The 17988-nt window shown below is 38.3% G+C and overlaps 1 protein-coding gene across 3 annotated transcripts in view; it reads right to left on the reverse strand.

Moving 5' to 3' along the window:
* fgf13a (fibroblast growth factor 13a) overlaps positions 1-17988 on the reverse strand; it is a 133422-nt gene that overhangs the window by 20915 nt on the left and 94519 nt on the right. For 2 of the 3 annotated variants that reach the window (XM_030145705.1, XM_030145703.1), the window contains 2 exons: positions 13296-13406; positions 3280-3383 (listed from right to left, as the gene is read on the reverse strand). In XM_030145705.1, the coding sequence (XP_030001565.1) occupies positions 3280-3383; positions 13296-13406 (215 nt within the window). Of the gene's footprint in view, positions 1-3279; positions 3384-13295; positions 13407-15837; positions 16784-17988 lie in introns of those variants that run through there. The other variant, XM_030145704.1, reaches the window with a different exon arrangement.

A 17988-nucleotide genomic window follows, 5' to 3' on the forward strand; every position in this document is an offset into this window, starting at 1 on the left:
TATTGTGGTATAATTCTGAAAGTCTAAACCCCCTGTTCAGCCAATCAGCATTCTATTCTATTCTATTCTATTCTATAGGCTCAGGTCCGTTGTCGTCTGCACTAAGATGCAGCACATTTTTACCAGTCTCTGCTGTTCTATGCTGTGGTCTGCTGGGGATAAGGCAGCAAATAAACTGGACAAACTGGTGGGAAAAGCTGGCTCAGTGCTTGGAGAGAAGCTGGACTCACTAGGGACAGTGGTGGAAAGATGCACACTGAATAAGTTGGGCATCTTGGACAAATCCGATGATTCTCTGCACTACTTAAACAACCCGAGAAGCAGCTGCAGCGGTCGACACACCACACTAACATGCAGGACTGAACGTTACAGAAGAGACACTGACATCAGAGCGTATAACACCATAGTGGGTTCACTGGGAGACTGGTGATTACTTGTTTAACAAGAAAAGCACTCGGAGAGCACAGACCTCCACCACGACAGATCTGCCCCCCCCCCCCCCCCCCCCCCGATCACCACCAAAATTTAATCATTTCTTCCTTGTGCCAGTATTAACATTTCCTGAAAATTTCATGAAAATCTATCCATAACTTTTTGACTTATCTAGCTAACAAACACACATGCAAACACACAGGCACACATGTAAACACACAAAGCAAAGTGATCACAATACCTCCTTGCAGAGGTAATTAACCCACCCAAGGGCAAGGGGTATTGTTTTTGGTTCAGTTTGTTTGTTTGTTGACACTCTAGCAGCAAAACTACTGGTTGAATTCATACCAGATTTGGTTTATAGATTGCCAGGGACCCAGAATAGATGTGGTTACATTTTGGGAGAGGCAGGTCAAAGTTGGAAGCTGAATTTCCATTGGTCTGTATCTGTGCAGGATGGAAATACTAACTCTATAAGCATAACTAAAGCCTGAATAGGGCTTCTTTTTAAGGTCTCCAGTGTCACTCCAGTGAGTGAGGATGAGAGTTTATTTGTAGTTATAGCCAGAGAAGAAAACAATGACTATATTTAGAGTAGGACTGTAGTAATTCAATAAAGCAGGTGATTGACGGAAACCTCTGGGAGTAGCTGCAACGGAATTAAGCACGAGTTTGAGAAGGACAAAAAGACGTATGTTGGTGTTGATTATTGAAACGCTGAGGAAGTGCTTGTAAACCATGAATGTCTTGCAAGGCATATGATAGATTGATATATGGAGTTATAATAAATACTGCAAAAATATTTGTTTATCTTGTTCGTGTATCTTGAGACACAATCATCCTGTTTTGAAGCTTTGGCTGAAGTAGTAAAACACATTATTAAAACTTGAAAAGCCTATGAAAGGCAAATAAAATCAAACATTAAATCTTTGCTTGCGTCACGATTTGCTGATAAAGTGTAGTGTTAATAACAGCAGTGACTAACAGTGTGAACAGGTGCACTGAGATCCAACAACAACAAGAAATTATCCTCCTGAGGTCTCTCAGTAATGTGCAAAAGACAGAAGATGCTGAGCTAAATGCAGACTCCTTCACATCCACCTTTCAAACATTAATCTGATACATTTATTATCTGCTTGTTTAGATTCAACATTATTGAGTTTCATGCACCGCTCACTTAAAATGTAAAATTACTAACAGCCAAGCGCATGTCATTATAATCACCGACTGAGAACTGTGACCTGCTGTGAAGTCATGTTTAACACAGCATATTAGTGTATGTGTGTGTGTGTGTGTGTGTGTGTGTGTGTGTGTGTGTGTGTATGAGCAGGTTGAGGAATTATGTTTTATATCAATTACTTCTGTACGTGCCCCCAGGCATGCTTGGCTGGGACGACCCCCATGGATATGCTGTCAAACAATGACTAGTGCTATTAAAACATAATTATAGGCAGGCCATATAATATTCATAACAGGCTGCAGCGATTATGCTGTCATTTTTGGTCTTAAAAACACTACATGGATCAGCTCACTATCAGTCAAAGATAATTTTCTGAAATTCTGAAAATGTTACAATATATAATCTATATATATATTCTTGGTGGAAAGCAGCAATTCATTTTCTAGATGACATTTTGACGTGCCACAGCAGGAAATGCTACTAAATAATTGAATTTATGGTTACATTTAGCTGTTTTAATGGGCTTGGCATCATAGACGCTGACTCACCGTCATAGCCCACTGGGATGGTTGACTTGTTTTGGTACCACATAACTGTTCCTTACTTGTTAAATGTAATGTTTATGTTTGCTTTTTATTAGGAGGATTTGTTCCTCTAGCAGCTTGATTTCTTTGAGAGTGTCCTCAAAGAGCTGTCTTTATTACCAAATCTAAGTGTATAAGCGTCTCCACTTGCTTGACTCGGGTGGCTTTGACTGAACTAATGCTTTGTGAGAGCTATTACATTTAACCGTGTTTATATTTATGCATTAGTGTGTAAGAGAGAGAGAGAAAGAAAAGGAGACAACATAGAGAGAGGAGAGGCCTGAAGGCTAGTTTTCCTTTTTCTTTCATCACATTACTGTCAAAGTAAAGTAATGGATAATTTGTCAGACGTAGCTGCAGAATGAAAGGCTACAAGATCATTAGGTTTGTGAGCTTGTTGCTATCAATCAGGACTGTCCCGGCTTACTGAGACCTTTAACCATTCAGAACGATCTTTACTAATTTGACTATGAGGATTGTCTGTCAACAGGGCCTATGTGAGGCTTGTTGTGCCCTGTGGGTGCACGTCTACCTGTCTGTCAGTCTTCTCAGTGACACCTGCTACACAATGTGACGGTGGCATTTGGGAGGAAGTGGAACAGGACCACTGTTCACCCTGCAACTGAATTATTCATAACATTGCACATTTAATCAAAGATGAAGTGCCACCTGCCACAATAGGGCATATCACTGTTCAGTCTGCTTATACAATGCTTCAACTTCTTATTGACACTGAATTATGTCAGAAAATGACGCTGCTCTTATATCAAACTTATGATATTGTGTCTGAGTCGGACTGCAACAGTGAGTCATCTGTCACTATAAAAAAAAATAAAAACAAGACACTGACTAAATAGTTAACACGAACTAAGTCCTCCATTACAGTATCTGTCTTGGTGTGCGTGTTTTCTTATGCTTCCTCTTCCACTTGGTCTTGTCACCATAGTAACTCGGTTATCTCCCAGCAATCCAGCATTTTGTCTCCATACTGTCTGCTGGTCAGCCGCTCAGATAGAGGCCAGAACCTCGTCCTATACACACACTCACACAGTCACGCACAAACACTGTAAATGAGACACTTACTGATGTGTACAAGTAGCCCTCACTGTTCATAGCCAGGTAGAGTTTTGTCTGCACCCCCTGGATGGCAACCACTCGCAGCCCCACTGGAATAAGGTTGAACATGGCTGGAAATAAAGCAGAAGCAAAAGACACACGTTAGGTTCCAAGTTTAAGACATTTTTCTTGGTCAAAGAGGTAATAAAAATACACAAATATATATTTATTCTTCATATTTATAATCATACAGCACATTTACCTATTGTACATTTTTTCTATTCTATTCTATTCTATTCTATTCTATTCTATTCTATTCTATTCTATTCTATTCTATTCTATTCTATCCTATCCTATTCTATTTCTTTAACAGTGAAAATGATACATGGTGGAGTGGAGTAGTAGGAGGTAACTACTGTCAAATAAAATAATCATTATTATAGTCAAGTGTTTATTATTTAAACTGTTTCTGTCAAATACGAGACTGAAAGCATTTTCTGTTTACCCAGTGTGTTTAATACACCAAAAACTAGTCATGAAGAATGCATATACTGTAGATACAGTGTAATGCGTAATATAGGAATTTATAAAATTAAAATAGGGTTCTAAGAAGTTCTGTGCTCAGATCTGTTTTGCCATTTTTAGGAGTACTGACTGTCAGGAGTATTGACGCAAACTAAAGCGATGTACTCCTCCAATGAAAGTTGGTACAGTTAGAAGAGTGAACCTATTCTAATAGCATTTCTTTAAAATTACTTTTTTTTATTGGATGCTCCATGTTTTAAGTGGCTAAATGTTTGTATTAGTTTTGGTGTCCTGTACTCCTGTGTGCTTCTACAAAAGGGCAAATATGAACTGTGATATACAGTCCTGACCAAAAGTTTTGGCAGTGCCACAAATAGACTATTTACATAAATATGATTTTTTTTTTTTTTTTTTGCTGGAAGAAGTCTTTGAAAGGCATAGAATGGCTACAATTGCTCTTCGATGCATGTCCAAAACATGTGTTAAGAAATGCATATAAAGACAAAATTTGTGTCATTGCAAACTTTTTGTTATGACTTTTCTGCAGATAATGAATTGAATGTGGACCCCACTTCAAACAAACTGAACTTAAAAAGGAAAATGATATATAATTGAATAAATGATGGTTTAATTTGAGCTTATGCTGCTGACAACACTGTTCATTCATCATGTAACCTACATGATCACTGTGGACCTGATGCAGCACAACATGATCTGCACACAGTTCACACTCAAACACCTACTCTTCCACATACCTGTCTGTAAACAGTCGGCCTGAGCACACGTCATGAGGCTGAGAACGCCAACAGTATCCCAGGTGGTCAGTGAGGTACAACTCCATCTAATTAACGTCAGCCTGTACTGTATTTTACAGTGTGTTTATCTCGTAAGGCACGGCTAAACAGAGAAAAGCACACTAACATCAACCTGAAAGTCTATACTTGTGCTTCTATCCCCAAATAAGGACATGTCTTGTTTGTTGTGCTAATTATTACTGGACATTGTCCCAAACAGTTATGCCATCACCAGTACTGCAAGTGTTGCACTGCTTTATTTAAGCCCTTTTCTTTCTATCTCCTTATGTTGAACTGAGAGTTACAACATTCCTCTCATGATTCCACCATGGCTGTTAGGACTTTACATTAAGGTATAGATTTCTGCATATAGACACATGAGACTAAAAATTAAACCTCTACTCTCACATCAGTTAAGCTGTGAGTCAGTGCGCCCTTACTATAGGTCCTCTTGTCAGCCACTTAGTATAGGCCTTCTGCAGCCTCCTTCCAGCAAAGTGCACTATAGAAGCTTTTTGATGGGTTATTTCATCTGTAACATTGCAGACCTCATTTCTCAGAGCTTCATTGTAAACAACAGAAATACATAATGTATTTACTTGGTAGACCAAACAGGCATGGCCAGCACATTCTTGTTTCAGAACTGTTCCCAGAACTGTTGTCTCTGTGGATTGGTTTGTGTTTCTCTCTTTTTACATCTGTGAAAGCGCTTTCTCAGTATTCATGTGCTCTTATCTTTTCTCACACCCCCTTTGAGACATATAAAATAGCACATAACAGACAAATTAAATAAACAATTATGAAAAAACAGAACATCCCGTTCCTTTGACAACCTTTTAAGACTGTTATGTAGTACCATTTCTACAACAACTGTGTTAGTGTAGTCTGTAGGATTATACTTCATGTTTGCATTTTTTTTTTTTTTTTACACACCAGCCCTTCTGTACTTCAGGTAGAATGGAATGATGCTATATTTTACCTGAAAGTGTTCCTCCATGTGTGTCTGAATAGTGTACAGTATGGTTGAGTAATCTTGAGAACCAAGTTTGGCTCAAACCAAAACTGCAACACTTTGTGTCTGTCAAATGATAATACAGGAATCTAATCAAAGCTCCCAAAGGGAATACATAGCACATTCTAGCTGTAGAAAAGACAGATGGGCAGATATTTTCTTTGGAGAGTATCTTTAGTCATGCCAACAACAAATGCTGCGTTAAAATGTATCTTAAATAGACAGGACCTTCTGCTTACCATCTTCATATTTTCTGTGTGTGTTTGTGTGTTCAGTATGTTATGTTGTGTTATGTTTATGTATAGACAAACAGAAATGATTAATGAATGTGAAATTTGACTATCAGCCAGAAAGAGAAACAACTGGATCAGGACATTTTAGCAATAGCGCAAATTCCCAGAAGAACTAAGAAAGAACATGCAATGCTTCTGTGTGGACAAGTTTTATAGATTTGAACAAATGTGCTGCAAAGATTTGCTGCTTTTGGAAGCTTTTCTCACTACTACAGTGCAGAGGCTCCATGATCTCTTGCCAGATATTTGTGGTTAATGGTTACAGATGGCACTATCAGCAGACTTCCTCCACAACTATTTTTCCAATTCATCCACCCTGGTTTTGCTCACTGCAAATTATATGGTTCTGATCAAGATACGAGAAAAAACTTAAGAGTTAGTAGTGCTGGATAATTTAGCTTGCTTTAAGAGTAAATTTCTTATTTTAAGTGTTCGTACTAGGGCTGCAACTAATGATAATTCTGATAATCAATTAATCTGTAGATTATTTTAATAACTAATTGATTCATCAGATAAACACAAGAGACTCAATTCTCAAAGATCAGTATTTAACCCAAAGAAATATAGACTGCAGACAAGTCACTAATGATTACATCCCTGCAAGTTAGTGAGCACTAGCCCCACTACCTAGACTTGTTATGGCTAGAGATCAGCTCTGGTTATAGGCTATCAAACTGGCATTGTATATATTAGTTCCAGTCAATGATAGGTAATGTTAGTCTGGTGGCCTGATAAACGGAGATGGTTGAAAACATAATTATGACAATAGTGTCTAGGTAGCTAACAGGCTAAAGTAATCATGACACGTACGCTATCTTATGCTAGTTTACTTTATGTTCCCAGTGGCCATGGCAGCCCTGCTTGCTCAAAACGTAGTGCGCCATGGGATTTTGGCCATTTTTTTCTCCATATTCAAGTTTTGTTACAAAAACCACGCACTATGTTTTGGCCATTGCTGTGGCCATCGCGAACATACCGTAATTTCTGGTCTATAAACTGCTACTTTTTTCCACACGCTGTGAACCTGCGGCTCAAAAGTGATGCGACTAATTTATGTTTTCTGGGCTAATGATCGAGCCGGCTGTCGAAGAAGGAAATAGAGCTGCTGCACGTAAGCTTGGCATCAATGAATCGATGGTGAGATGTTGGAGACAGGGTGGGTATGGCTTATAGTCAGGTGTGGCCAATAGTCCGGAAAGTACAGTACCGTAAACGTAGCTTTAAAATTCTGGCCCAGCATCTGATTACATGCTTATTTGTAGATTTAACAATCTTAATTCAAGAAATCTTGTCAAGTGAAATTATCTTGCTGCATGGACAGATATTTCACTTGTTTTGAGTACCTTTTTCCTCAGATTTAGTGTTTTTATCTTGTAGACAGTCCTTTTTTGCAGTGCTTTATACAGAACCAGAGGTGATGTGAGCTAGGTAAATTTGCAACTACTGTCAAGATTCTACAAAAAAAAAATGCACACGTACTGGTTTTACTTATAATGGCTTTGTATTTGAAGCCCTGATTCACTCCGCTCCCAATACATCTTGCTATGTGAGTAAGCTCTCGTCACTATAATTGTGCGCCCCTCTCACGCTGAAGATTTTTTCCTTCCCCTATACTTTCGACACGACACATACACATCTGTAACCCACTTAATTTCAGGAGGATTACCAGATGACGTAGTGATGGGTATTTTGAAGAGGGGAAACTCAATTACTTCCTGGCTGCTAGAAACACCTGAGCACACTGAAGAGGATGACAGGGCTGCCACCCACTCCCAGACCAGTCCTGATGTAAAGAGGCACATGGAATGAGAAGGGTGAGGAGGCCTGAGGGACAGTTTTCATGATTGCTTGCAGGCTGTAGTTCCACCCACCAACTGTCAGGGAGTCATGACCAATTTATTGTGACAAGAATCCTGAAGTTTTCCACCATTTACCAGTCAAGTCTAATAAATGTATCTTATCTGTTACACATTTTGGACGCGGCATCCTGCAATCGGACCAAACAACATGTTAACAGACATAAAACTACATCTCTGAGGTCTGCTCTTTAGAGGAGGAAAAATGTGTATCTTTGCATACAGAACAATAAAGGTTTCCATTGAATAAACGATAGAATAAATCATCCATCTCGTCTCAAAATACACTCATATGATTTGATTTTCGATACTGCACCTGAAAGGTAAAACTTTGGCCATTTGCCTGTAATAGAGAAATCAGATTTTTGTGTTTCGTGCGCAGGGGTTTGTGGCATTTTCACTGGGAAGTTAAAAAGGTCAGAAATGACGAAACCTAAGCCTAATGAAATCTCATTTCTAATTTCTCCTTTAAGCTCCCTCATCAGTTCCAGTATGCATTAGTGTGTTTCAAAACTCAGAATCACAATCAGTTTCTTTGTCATTTGCTGAAAAACTGCATTTGAAAACGAGTTACAAGACCTCAGCATAAAAATACATGAAAGACAGTACAAGGTAAAAAAACAAAATACAAAAATAAAACACACACCATACATTGTTAAGTATGTGATATGAACTGTTAAGGCTACGCACAACACTGGGAAAGAAACTGTTGGCAGACCGAGAGGTAGAACATTTGATAGAATGGTAGCATCTGCTGGATGGAAGAAGAACAAAAAGACCAGCCCCAGGGTGACCAGTAGGGTCATTTACAATACCTAAGGCCCAGGACAGAAGCCTAGAGCTGTAAATGACATCAAGATCTGGCAGGTCAATACCAGAGGTCCTGCGGGTGAAACGGACAACTCCCGTTTAGGGATTTTCGATCCTGTAGAGTTAGATTACAAACCACACTGCGAACGAGAAGATAAGGATGCTTTCAATCATGCAACGATAGAAATTTGATAAAATCTGGCAGTTTCAAGTAAATTCTTTTAATTTGTGCAGAAAGAAAAGCCGTTGCAGTGATTTTTTTAACAATGATGCTGGTGTTTAAGTGCTAGCTGAGATCGTCGGTGATAGTGACACCAAGAAATTTAAAACTACTCACCATCTCAACTTCTGTACTGTTTATGGTGAGAGAGAGAGATGGGATTTCTTCTTGCAGCCAAAGTCAATAACAACTTGCTTTGTTTTGGTAGCATTAACATTAGATTGTTGTTCTCACTCCACATGACTAAATTTTTTTTACCTCAGATCTGTAGTGTGACTCGTCATTTGAATTCCCTGCACAAAAAGAAACCAGACCTATCCACATGATACTAATGTTCACAAGTGGGCACCATTCACACGAGGCAGCATTCCTCACTCTCCCTGTGTGATTTTCAGCATTTGTTCAATCATCCAGGTGACTTTTGAGACTCTGGTGGCTGATGTCTCGGCTCCTTTGATTAGTCATTTTACACTGTAGGGGGCTGTAGTGGTGGCTGTTCCCCAATGTAACTATTTTTTCTGCAGTGTCGTCGTTTTGATAATATCCAAAAATAGGTCAGAGGGTAATGGACAGGCTGGAGAGTGTGAGTGGTGACAGTAACCAATGAAAGCAGTCTCAAAACTTGAGTGTTGAGCAGTTCCAAGCATGTCAGGGTACAGCTCACACTCACAGCCTTGTGTGCATGAGCATGGTTTTATGGTCATGGACACTGTTACTTACTGTACTTACAACGATAATATTATGACCACTGACAGGAGAAGAGGTAATAATATTGATCATTTCATTACAATGGTACCTTTCATTGGGTTGGATTTATTAGGCAGCAAGTGAGTCCTGTAAGCTGATGTATTGGAAGCAGCAAAAGGAGTAAGGGTCAGAGCATCTCCATAACTGCAGGTCTTATTGGGTGTTCCTGATCTGCAGTGGTTAGTACTAAAATGGACAAAGGACAATGCAATCTTAGTGCACTTGAGCATCTGTGGGAGGTGCTGGATGAATAAATCTGATCCATGTGGTCCATCTTTCTACTTCCAAGACTTCAGGGATCTACTGTTAACGTCTTGGTCCAGATACCACAGCATACCCTCAGAGGTCAGGTGGAGTCTAGGCCTCGAGGCAGAGCTGGTTTTGTAGAAAAAGGTGGACCTACACAATATTAGATAGGTGGTAATAATGTTCTGCTCCCATACACTGCAAAAATCTAAACCTTACCAAGTGTATTTTTCTCATTTCTTGTCAAAATATTTCCTCACACCTAAAATAAGACATAATCACCGAAAGAGTAACTTTTCAGTGAGATGTAAGAACTTATTTTTAGACAACAGATCTTGAAAATCTTATTTCAAGAAATCTTACCAAGATAATTTTCACTTGTTCCATTGGCAGATTTTTTTTTTGCTTAATTCAAGATATTTTTGCTTAATTCAAGCAAAAACAAATCTGTCAAAGAAACAAGTGAAAATTATCTTGGTAAGATTTCTTGAAATTTTTCAAGATCTGTTGTCTAAAATAAGTTATTTATACCTCACTGAAAAGTTACTCGTTAGGTGATTATGTCTTATTATAAATGTGATGACATATTTTGTCTAGAAATGAGAAAAATACACTTGGTAAGATTTAGATTTTTTCCAGTGTAGATGCTGGATTGGTTGAGATCCAGTTGTTCTTTAGTAAACATTTGGTAGGATCTAAACACTTTACATCGGGAATAAATCACAAGATATGGACAGGCTCTGACCCAGTGATTTATTTGGTCCTTGTCAGAGTGGTCTGGATGCCTATTCTTGCCCATTTGGCTGCTTCTTTGAGGGCTAAATGTTCACTTGCTTCCTAATATAGCAGACCCACTGACAGGTTCTTTTGTAATGAGACAACCAGAATAACTACAACTTTGCCTGTCAGTGATCATAATGTTATGGCTGATCTGTGGATATCATGTGTACAGGCAAGGTTTTATGTGGTTTGGAGACTAGACCAGCACTGTAATACCACTGAAAAAACACCACTGAGATATTTCCATACTACTTATACAAGATAAGAAAATGTTTCATACTGTTTAAAATGTCAAAGATTTTAAACAGTATCTATTTGAAATATTTTACTTTTTTAAAAAATGTATTATTTACAATTTTTTTTTTTTTTGTTTAAGATTTTGTTTAAAATGCCTGGGATTTTCATCTCTTGATTTGTCATTTCTGGCTTGGTCTGACTTTTCCGTTACTAAGCTCAGAACACAACACTCAAAAAAAACAGACGGCAAAACAAGTAAACTCTAATCAACAAGCTGTAGTAGCAGAGATCAAATCCTTGTCTCTCTGTGTGTGTGTGTGTGTGTGTGTGTGTACGTTTGAGTAGGTCCTCTCCCACCATCATAAGACACCAGTAGCTCCAAGAGGACTGTGCTCTCAGTCACCATGGAGACAAGCGCACCCAGCGCCTAACAACGCTATTTTTGGAGCAGTGCAAAGAGCTTCACTCTTTCTCCGTCTCCTTTTCAACAACACTATTTAATTTTCACTTCAAGAACTATTTTGGTGCTGATGCGGGCCAGTTGTTATATAAGTTAAAAGCAAATGATGGGTGGGGTGGTTAGTGTGTAAAGTGTAAAATACTCATACTGACTGTGTGTGCTGTGATATTAAGTATCAGAGATGATCTTCATTTCTAACCCTGCACAAGCTGCTCTGCGGAATCTTTAAATTTGTTACGTAGGAAACTAATTCAGCACAAATTACAAGGTTGGTATTTATGGTATTTATGTTACACCCGCCCGCCATTTCCACCAAAGTGCTAATTGAATACTGACGAACTATTTCCAAGGCTCCAGAAGTGTTTACATCTGCTTAGTGTCAAGATTACACAGTACGTACTACATCAAAGTTTCTTTTAATGTACCATGCACTTCCTCTTGAGCAGCATTGAAATCATGTAATTCAGAACCACTGCACTATTTTAAAAAGCATGTAGTGCAGCATCTAATTATAAGATGGTCCATTTCTTCTGCATTGTTATCAGATAAGTAGCTGTGCTGTTACTCTTTCATTGATCTACCCTTTAATGTTCTGTTTATTGGAAAACAAAAAGCTAGTGGGTGTAATGGCAGTAATAACAATGCTTCAGTAGATACTATTTGACAAAAAAAAAAAAAAAAAAAACTGTCTCACCAAAATGGCAGCAAGCAGGGGAGTAAAAAGCCAATCATTATCTATATTTACTATGATTTTGATTATATAAAATTAAGCAGCTGCTCATCACTGCAGTAAATTGTAAGAAATAAAAAAGGGAATTTACAACAAAGCGTCTGTTTAGATGAGAATATGCTGCCAGAAGTAGCACAGTATTGGTACTCTTTTTGATGCTGGTGTGGGGAGATTAACAGTAATCTAGATAAATCTGTGTTTTAATTCAAAGTTAACTGTACTTATATCAGTGTGGTGGCACCTCATATGAGTACAGATGTAATACTGTTAAAAGGAAGGTGAATGAATGAACTGTTTTTGATCAGTTTTGTAGAAAAATGAACATGTGCTGGAAAATGTTATTTTTGTTTGCTCCAACAGGAATGGCAAAATTCAGCCGACAAATCTATAGACAAAAAAAAGTCTACTATGCAGTTTCCAGGCAGCAAAAGAAAGGAAGACATTGATCTTTAGTGGATTAAAAACATCACAGAATTCATTTCCAACAAGCGTTGCCAGGCACAATAAACCCCGCCCCTCGCACGTATTGTGGCTTATTTTGGCATCAATCTAGCTGATGTCATCATGTCTATGAGTGTGCTGATGTCAGCATATCAACTGCCTCTATATATGTGCCAAGTTTGAAGTAAATTGAAACAAAAATGATGTTTTCATAGACATTTGAGATTTCACCCATTATAAGTCACTGAGAAAAAAAAAAGATTCTAAAAATTCATAAAAAAATTTGAACTTCGCACTATTTTTCCCAAAATGTAATGAGATCTATTCTGCATAACTTGCAATCTATAAACCAAATTTGGTACGAATTCAACCAATAGTTTTGCGGCTAAAGTGTTAACAATCAAAGAAACAAACTGAACCCAAAACAATACCCCTTGCCTCCCCTTCAGGGGGTGGGGTATTAATAAAAGCAATGGGGTTTGTTCAGACTCAGGATCCCATTTGCAGGAGAGTAAAACACCTTTATACTCTAGAGTATTATTGCCTATTCTTTGGTAAATTGTGATTTAACAGTTTTTCCTCTAAAACCCTTTGTCATGACTGATGATTGAAAAATAAAAAATAATCCTCATTCAGATTGCTAATCTACTTTTATCCCTCAGAGAAGCCACTGATGAATGTCATCAGTTCAACCATCAATTCTCTCATTGTCAGTGTGAATGTGTTCATTTCCACTCTGTCACCACAGTAATGGCACCAGAGCAGAACCCATCAATCCACTGCAGGATTCATCTATACATTTTGGCGTCTTGTCTGAACAGACCAACAATGGAGAACGGCAGAAGAGGCATGACAAAAACGAATGTGAATGAATAATTAGAGTAAAACTTACTGTAACCATTGTCCTCCTCCTTTGTTCCGTCAATGGTTCCGTCTGCCTGTAGCTGCAGGTGGAAACCTTGTCGGCTGTACAGCTTCGTCACAATCCCCTTCAGCTGGGGCTCTGTGGAAACAGGGACAGAGACAGAGACACAAGATGAGACCACAAACTCAATATTAAACATTTATCTTCATAAAGGGACATAATGCCCATCACCACAGTTTTAGAGCTACTTTGAAAGTGTCCATGACTCCAAAATTACATGAATTTATAGTGATCATTACAACTTAAACGAAAGAGAACGGCTGATTAAGGCCCAATGCCAGAAATACCCCGTACAAAGATGAATGCAGATACTGAATGCATATTAAAAAGGGACAGTTATTTATTGTCACATGGCATAAAAAACAGTGAATTTCATCTGTTGTATTAAAGGAAGAGATTTTAAATTTCTTCTGAGTGTGTGATATTGATCAATAAGTATCTGCTCCAATATCAGCTTTTCATAAACCACTATTAGTCAACATCTACTTGTAAGAACCGTAAGGATTTTCAGTGTTCATAAATGTTTAATTACACACAAACAAAAACCATTTAAAAGCAAAACCTTATCAGAACCAATGCTATTAGTTCCTAATACTATTACTTACTAATAGTATTAGTTTCAGGGTAATTGCTCTGTATGAACACAGGAAACCACTTCTTCCTTTTTCACAACAATGAAACACACCTGAATAATGTCACGCCCTTTGGCTTTAGAAAATAGAAAACTAAGAAAACAGATTTTCAAAATGTTAAAAAAAATGTCTGATAAAAATAAGTGATGCCTTTCAGGTATTGTGGTGGTCGAGGTTGAGGTCACCAGTTCCTTTCTATATTTCCGTTCCTCTGCTGTGGACTGTCCAGCAGGAGCAGAATGTCTGAGATGTTCTTTCATTTTCTTATTTTCTTTCAGTTAATCTTTTGTGGGATGCGGATAATTTAAAAAAGTAATCGAAAAAACTTTAATCTGTGATATTGGACACTACAGTAATGTGAATATTGTTATTGCTTTCAGCTTTTAATTTACTTCCAAATGATTTCACTACAGAAAAAAGGAGTGGTCTACACATTTTCTGAAGTGGGAGATAGAAATGTTTTTGAAATATCTGTTTGATGTTTAACAGCAAGAACAAAATAGAATGTAGAGCAATGGAATTAATAAGACTGAGCAGAGTGGTCTCATAACATGTGAATAAACCAGCCATGATGAGTCTAAATGACAATAGCTGTAAGTGGAAGCATTTACTTTAGAAGGGGTTGGGTATCCAGTCTACATTACATCAGTGTGATGGTGAAAGGTAAGTGTTCTCCATTCCCTGGTTACTGTCCCAAGTGGAGAGTCCTTTACTGCGGTTTACCACACCTTCCCTTTCACTGATAATACCTTCCATTACTGCTAGATCTAGTTTTACTGAGGTTACATCTGCTTCAGCAAAAGTTGACTCTGTACACACGAGTTGTCATGATATTTTTTTTTTTTTTTTGATGAAAGTTTGTAAGTTTTATAATAAAAGAAGAAAAATAACTGCAGATTGAAACACAACAGTTATTATATAGCTTACTTTGCATTGATAAATAGTACACTGTATGTATTCTATCCAATATACTGTCAGACAAAACACTTAACTACATACATTAACCACCTGCGCAGTATTTCTAAGATGACAGTTATTTGTGTTACAGAAATAAGTGGAGTGGAAAAGGTATGCAGTAGTTGTATAAATTTACACATTAACCTTGAGGGGAACTTATGTAACTGATGTCCTGGAAATGAAATGAATGTATTGGTCAAGGCTGAGCTTAAGAACGTCGAAGAAATCTAAACCAGACTTGTCTAAAACTGTTAGGCTGTGCAGTTGTCGTGTCCGATGGCATCAAGCACCTGACAAATCAGACAAAAGGAGGGTTTGGGATGTGAAATAGATGTGATCAAATAGGACAAACAGCAGTCGTCATGTATGTATGCACCACTTTTATGAGGAGGTCAGTGCTTTACACTTCAGAAACTACAGACTTCACAGCAATAAGAGTATTTCAAACTAAGACATATAGAGATACAGTGGAAGTTATGTAAGATGTTTTAAAGGTATATGCATAACTTATTTATTAACCACAGTTCATGTATGTTCCTCAATTTTAACAAACAACTTAAATTAAGATAAATATCCAGCTTAGTTGAAGCAGCAGAAAGAAAACCAACATTATTAATCTATCAGAGATATAGGAGTGTAAAATTAATGTAATAATCCAGTTTAAGCAGTGTGAATATGTGAAACTGTGGGGTGTGCAGAAAAAAAATCATCAATTGATCAAACTAAATCACATATATGGCATAGGTGAGTTTCTGAAAAAAAGTTAATAACACAATTCTCTTGCACACAAGCTCAACAATCATATTTAGATTTTTGCACCAATAAATCATAGGTATTGTATTTCCTATCTTTTGTTGAATTGCCTTCATGTGACACCCTGAAGCAGAGTTAGTCAGACATCCTGACAGTGCACTACAGACCTGGGCGCCTTCTTCGTCTCTTCTTGGAACCAAAGAGTTTGACCCTGGAGAAAACATTCAGTCGACTGGGTTTTTCACAGCTTCCTTTGGTTTTACTGGGGCTGCTTACGCAGCGGCAGGCATTAGATTTCTCTCGCTCCCTCGCCTGCCTTTTTTGTCTTATGAGGGAGCTGGCGATAGCTGCAGCCATGGCCAGTTTGGCAGCGTTATGGAAAAACTTCCGGAGTGTAAAAAAATCACCCCTTTCGAATCCAGAAAACTGGATTCTTGTGGGAAAAGGTCCAGACGCAGTGGTAACAGTCTGAGTCAGCTACAGCGATCTCATAAACAACAAGGAATAAACAAAGAGTTCCTTAGAAGACGATTAAACAGTCCCGTGATGCTGTGCAGTCAGTTAGGTAATGACCAGAGGAATCATTTTCATGGGTTTGCGTTATTCGGAAAGTGTCCGTTGTATCTCCGAGACAAAAGTGAACCCTGATATTAAAAAATAAGCCCAGATTCCACCGTGAAGCTGCACAAAGACTTTCACCACAGCACGTTGCATGTTCTTCAACTGTATCATTTTCTCGGCATCACACCAAACACGCACAAACCCACTCTGTGTGCGCGGTTTTGCATCATCCCACTAAACTACACGGTCGTGCACATGGTGCGTCGGACAGGCAGTGGTCTGGTCGTGAATGAAGCTTAATGCGCAGCCATGGGGTGGAAACACCTGTTTGCAGACGCCCGAGGTCCTTATGTGGTGTCACTAATCCCTCACTGGAACCGCAGCTGTAAGAAACGGACTTAACACAGCACCACAAACGCACCACTAAGGAAATTCCATTTGTTTTTCTCTCTGTTGTTGAAACAAGACAACACTAGGTAAAAACAGAAGACGACTCATTGTGGATGCAGAATCCGAGGACAGCGCAAGCACAAACTCAGCTTTGCAACTGAGAGCATCCCACCTACAACGTGGAGAAGGAGCAGTGGGGAGGAGGGAGAGGAGGGAGAGGACAGGGAGTCTAAGTAGTGAGACACTCACCCAGTCAGTGTGCACTTACATGAACACCTCCATATATCATAGCACCTCTAGGATAGAACAGGTTTTACAGTACAAGTATGGAGAGGCGTTGGGACAAACTGAGAGGCAGAGAGAAAAAGGAAGGAAAGGAGAGAATCTTTATTGTGTAACTGGTATTCGATTATTACTGGGGGAGGGGGGGGCTTTTTCCAATGACAGACGTATGAAATCCGTCACTGCATCCGTCATCCCACTGTAAACTCACCTCATTGTCCTATTGAGGATACACATGACTGTAAGGAATAATATAGATAAGCATCATCTGTCGTCAGCACTATTGTTAATGCAGGATGAAGAAGAAAGAAGAAGAAAATCAGACGTACCTTCACAAAGACTGATGAACCTCATAAAATGAAAGTCAATATAATGTAAAAGACGGACGTGTCAGTTTCACACATGAATAACCTGCCCTTTCCCCCTCCTGTGCATCCATATATTATTTATTTATTTATTTTTAAATTTATACCCGTGTTTATATTTAATTACTATCCATACTGCACATTTACTACCTTTAGTTCCCTTCTATTTAGATTTATACATGAACTGTTTTTTTTTTTTCCTGTTTTTTTATACGGGGCACTTTACAAAAATGTAGACAAAATCTCGTTCACAAATTCTATCTATACACGAATGACTTAAACTTGAATAACTTTCAAACTCGAGGTTATGGGGTTTTCTTTTTGGCCAGTTTGTTCACTCCGTTCCGTGTATCCTGCTTGAACACATTTAACAGCCTAACCAATGGTGCCATCTACAGTCCTAAAGTAAAACTGCCTTTAGTCTTATTATTTATTTCATCTGAATACTAAAACATGGCAGTGATGCATCTCAGGTTTATATATTTAGTATAGATCGAATATGGTACTTTGTTTAGTTATCACTGCAATAGCTTCAAACAGAGGTACAGTGAATATTACAACAAGTTTTTAAAGCTAAAATATAAAAACTGAGGAGAAAAACAACTAAACCGGAAAACTTCGCTGGTTTACTTTTCAATAACTGGAAAAATGTCGAACTAAATCGTAAAAACAGTCAAACAGTGAAGATGATGAATAGCTTTAAAACTATTGCATTAAAGG

Source organism: Sphaeramia orbicularis, chromosome 10 (genome assembly GCF_902148855.1).
Source record: "Sphaeramia orbicularis chromosome 10, fSphaOr1.1, whole genome shotgun sequence".
NCBI classification, from domain to species: Eukaryota; Metazoa; Chordata; class Actinopteri; order Kurtiformes; family Apogonidae; genus Sphaeramia; species Sphaeramia orbicularis.